Consider the following 5,060-nt stretch of genomic DNA (forward strand, 5'->3'; position numbering starts at 1 on the left):
TGTCCATTGGTTATGCTTATATGCATGCATACAAGTCCTTTGGTTGATCTCTCCCCTTTACCCCCACCCTCCCCTGCCTTCCCTCTGAGGTTTGACGGTCTGATCGATGCTTCTCTGTCTCTGGATCTGTTTTTGTTCATCAGTTTATGTTGTTCATTATATTCCACAAATGAGTGAGATCATGTGATATTTATCTTTCTCTAGATGACCTTCAGTTGTTATAATTAAACTTCACTTGTGCTAAACAGTTATTCTCATCTTCAGAGTAGTTTTAAGGATCCTAGCATGCTTCCAGTTTCTTGGGTTACACTTTTTAAATTAAGTTTATTGGGGTGACATTGGTTAATAGGATCATGTAGGTTTCAGGTGTGGCTTTCTATGTTACAAGATCTGTATTTAAATCTCAGGAAAGCCTAAAGGAAAAACAGATGGCAAATTAAATATATATAGTACCATGTTTCCTTCAACTAGAAGTTTTGATCCACTAGGGGGAGCTGACAATAAAGGAATTGGAAAAGCTGGATTGTTGAGTTATGAGGCACAGTCATGGTGTAAAATGGATGTCAGTTTCAGTGTATATTTCCGTTTATAAGCTAGTAGTCCCCGCCAAGCCAAGAAATGCATATGCTGGAAAAGATGTATAAAAGCTTCAAAAGAAGTGTACTTCCGAATTCTTATTTCAACTCTATTTAATAACTTAAATTATAAAGACATTTTTGTTCAAAAGTATTGAGGCAAATAAGTATTATGTTGAATTACATTTAATCTGTAAAAAATAATGGGGAAATTAAGCCACATTTTTTTCTTTGAAGTCTACAAATTTAATTTGTGGCTGTTATTTTAATGTGAGAATTACTTGTTTTTAAAATTTTCTTCTAAGCTTTAAAATATGTAGGTTCTCTAGTATTTTGAGAGTCCCTTTTGATTATCAATGCTACTATTGTCTTTTTTTTAATAAAATCTAATTTGGCATTTTAGTTACCCAATATCTTCATCAGAAATAACGAGATAGCTCTTTATTTGAAACATACATCTTTTGATTTTTTTAGTGGAAACTATGAATGGTTTGGGGATTGACTTTAATTCTTACATGTTCCCTTTTTTTTTTTAAGGGTTCGAAGGATTTTTCTGTAAGCAGTTCTAAGAGCAGAACATCCAAAAATGGTGCCTTTCTTCTGTAAGTATGCAGTTGGATGTGCTGCACTGAACAAGAAAATGGGCGCTTGTGCTGTTTTACTTAGGTTTCTCTTTTTCCCTCCACACAGCAGTTCCAGTATGAAGTGGGTACAGTTTTCAAGCCTACATGTTGATGTTCCCAAGGACTTGACCAAGCCTGCGGTATGTGCTCCCTACATCTTGGCATAGGGAGCCACGTCAGCTATTACTTTTCCTTATTTCATTTGGGGTTGTTTCCCAAATGCTTTATGACTAAAAATTTTGTTCGGGATTACTGGCAATTGCATAGTGTGCCTGAGTAGAGTATTCTCTGATGTCCCTGGTGCTCATGTTCTCTTTCAGGGTATGTAGGCAAGTTCTAAAAGAATTAATTATTTATCCCACAGAACTGTGGGAGTGAGCAGTCTTTTGCTTGTAACTCAGAATAATGTGAAGAATTGTCATAACTAATGATGCAGAACGTGTGATGTGTTCAAGGAACATTTGTTTCCTGTAGCTGTCAAGTCTTTGTTCTCATTTTAAGACAGTGAGCCAGGCCTTGACGGTGAGAGAGAGCAGTAACACTAGTAAAATCAGAAGTAGCATATGACCTTGTTTCATTTAAGTAAAGGCCATGATTCCTTCAATCCAGTTTTTGTGTTATTTGTAATTTTTTGAAATCCTTATAAAGTCCCATTTTTTCTAATTCCACCCCTCAAATAACCCTCTAACAATTTAGTATGAATCTTTTTAGACATTAGTCTGTACGCAATCATTCTATCTAGGCACATGCACCCCAAAATAGAATTCTGCTATACATAATGTACTCTGTTTCATTTTTTTCACTTAGTAGAGACTGGATATATTTCCATGACAATACATACATAACCTCAGGTCTGCAACTCAGATGCCTGCATGGCCCAGGCTGTAAGGAGGGGTGACAGGGTGGTCACAATGACCGCTGTGCCCCTGATAAGTGAGACAGCTACTACTTACTCTAGCCACTTGTTGCCGTTCAGAAGTCAGACCTACTGATGCCAGATTGTCTAAATTTTTCCAGCTAAACTGAAATATAAATTGTTATGTGAAATCTCCTGAATTTTAGTATTTTTAACAGGTTCAAAACCTTGTAGGGAGCCCTAGCCAGATAGCTTGGTTGGTTAGGGTGTCGTCCCAATAAGCCAAGGTATGTTTGGTTCAATCCCCAGTCAGGGCACATGCAGGAATCACCTAATGAATCCATAAATAGGTGGAACGACAAATCAGTGTTTCTCTTTCTCTTTCTCTCTCTCTGTCTCACTCTCAAAAAATAAATTAATTACTTAATTTAAAAAAATCTATAGGAACCAATAAGAATACATCTTAGGGCTATATTCCCCCTTCCGTTGTCCCCCAACTTTTGCCATAGGATATCAGTATATTCTGTTCTTCCAACTACCCTGTTTGGGGTAATTGAGAGTGAATGTCTAGCTTCCTGATTGTGTAAGTAGATCTCCCTTCAGAGGTGAAGTAATTAACCCTGAATCATTGGATTAGTATATAAATTACTGTTTTAATGGATGAATGAAGTGAAGGTAATTCACCTCTTGGAAGAAAGAAACATCGGACCCATTATTTCTAAGATTTTAAGTATTAGGGCGGAAGAGTTAGAAGTTATATGTACAGTCAGTATCATAACATGTTAATTAGAAATGAGTAATTTTTCTATTATGGCAGGAAAAACCATGAATAAAGCCTAATAAAGAATATGGCCCTACCCCGGCTGGTGTGGCTCAGAGGTTGAGTGTTGACCTATGAACCAAGAGGTTGTGGTTCGATTCCAATCAGGACACATGCCCGGGTTGCAACCTCAGTCCCCAGTAGGAGGTGTGCAGGAGGCAGCCAATCAATGATTCTCATCATTGATGTTTCTCTCTCCCTCTCCCTTCCTCTCTGAAATCAGTAAAAATATATTTTTTAAGAAGAATATGGCCCTGGCCCATGTGGCTCAGTTGGTTGAGCATTGTCCCATGCACAGAGAGGTCACTGGTTTGATTCCCAGTCAGGGCAAATGCCCGGGTTGTGGGCTCAATCCCCAGTAGAGGGCGTGCAGGAGGCAGCTGATCAATGTTTCTCTCATTGACCTTTTCCTCTCCCTTTCTCTATCTCTAAAATTAATAAAAAGACATTTTAAAATAAAGAATATGAATGGGCCCTTGCGGGGTGGCTAAGTTTGTTGAAGCATCATCCCTTACACTAAAAGATCGCGGGTTCAATTCTAGGTCAGGGCATTACCTAGTTTATAGGTTTTGATCCCTGGTCAGCGCTTGTACAGGAGGCAACTGATTGATGTTTCTCTCTCACATCAGTGTTTGTCTCTCTGTTTCTCTCTCTTCCCTTCCTCTCTAAAATCAATAAACATATCCTCAGGTGAGCATAAAAAAAAAGAATATGAATAGTAATTACTCACCTTTATCTAACAACTAGCCCAGCCTGCACCCTCTCACAGTCCGGGAGCCCTCAGGGGATGTCCTACTAAGCCGCAGTCTAGCCTCCCTCTGCGGGAGGTGACCAGGGCAGGCTGATCTGGGGTCAGGTGCCTGCTGGCGAGCAGCTGGCCCTGCCCCCCACGCCCCCCATCACCCCTCCACTGCTGGCCTCCTGTTCCCCAGCCCCACCCCCTGCTGACGGGTCATTATGCCGTTGGCTCGATTTGCATATTACGCTCTTATTATATAGGATGTTTTATCATTTATAAACACTTTAATCTGTTTCCTTATTCTCTAATGAAATGCTGTGAGCTGTAGCATCAGTATTCTGTTTTATATATGAGAAAACTAAAGTGCAGTGAGATTATGTGACTTGCCCATTGTCATTTAGCTAGAAGTAGCAGAGTTTAATTCTCAATTCAGGTCTTCTGACCAGGCTACTTTTGTTAACAAACCCCAAAATCCTTTCCCATTGTGAATTTGGGGCTCAATAACTCTTAAGTTAGAAGGTTCCATTAGTGATTTTGTTGCCTTGAAAGTCCCTTTGATTCAAACTGCATTTTAACAGATTCTAAGGGTCATTGTGCAGATCTGAATGTGATAGTAATTAGATACTTAAGCTTATAGTGTTAAAATGTTACATAGCATTTTTCTCCCCATTTATTACTAAACTCTGAAATTGCTCAATTGAGTGAGGATAATATGTTAAATATTTTAGTTGTAAATATTAGAGGAACCACAAATGAACCTTTCCTTTTTTATTTCAAAATTGTAGATAACTATTTCCGATGAACCGGACACATTGTATAAGCGCCTGTCAGTTTTAGTAAAAGGCCATGATAAGGCTGTGTTGGACAGTTATGAATATTTTGCCGTGCTTGCCGCTAAAGAACTTGGTATCTCTATTGAAGTGTAAGTATAATCTTTCCTAATCTGACTTGTCAGTTGTAACATGATCAGCCAGAAAATGGTGCTGATTCCAGCCAAGTGTGAGCTCTTAAAATGGGATAGAACTCATGCTAGGTAGGGTGTAGCTTTGTCCTATTATCCTAAGCAAGATCATCCCTCCTGTCTTCTAGAATGTTTAAATACTAGAATGAGTGACCCAGGAAAATGAAGGAAATCCTTTCTCTACCGATTTCATAGACAGGAGATCCAAGAAGCCCTCATGTCTGGGATCACGATGAGGCAGGGAGGCAGTTAGGTGGGCAAGCAGTCCTTTTATAGATCCTTTGATTTGATGCTCTTTGGCTAATACAGTGGTCGGCAAACTCATTAGTCAACAGAGCCAAATATCAACAGTACAACAATTGAAATTTCTTTTGAGAGCCAAATTTTTAAAACTTAAACTATATAGGTAGGTACATTGTGATTAACTTAATTAGGGTACTCCTAAGCTGGCCTTTGCTAAAAACGTCCTCAATCTGATTGAGGTAC

General features: G+C 38.9%; 1 protein-coding gene across 2 annotated transcripts in view; it reads left to right on the plus strand.

Annotated features, from left to right (window-relative positions):
• MRPS10 (mitochondrial ribosomal protein S10) overlaps window positions 1–5,060 on the plus strand; it is a 12,416-nt gene that overhangs the window by 1,840 nt on the left and 5,516 nt on the right. The window contains exons 2-4 of one of the 2 annotated variants that reach the window (XM_005885789.2): window positions 1,113–1,177; window positions 1,266–1,338; window positions 4,399–4,535. In XM_005885789.2, the coding sequence (XP_005885851.1) occupies window positions 1,113–1,177; window positions 1,266–1,338; window positions 4,399–4,535 (275 nt within the window). The remainder of the gene's footprint in view (window positions 1–1,112; window positions 1,178–1,265; window positions 1,339–4,398; window positions 4,536–5,060) is intronic. The other variant, XM_014533006.1, reaches the window with a different exon arrangement.

Source organism: Myotis brandtii, unplaced genomic scaffold (genome assembly GCF_000412655.1).
Source record: "Myotis brandtii unplaced genomic scaffold, ASM41265v1 scaffold929, whole genome shotgun sequence".
NCBI classification, from domain to species: domain Eukaryota; kingdom Metazoa; phylum Chordata; class Mammalia; order Chiroptera; family Vespertilionidae; genus Myotis; species Myotis brandtii.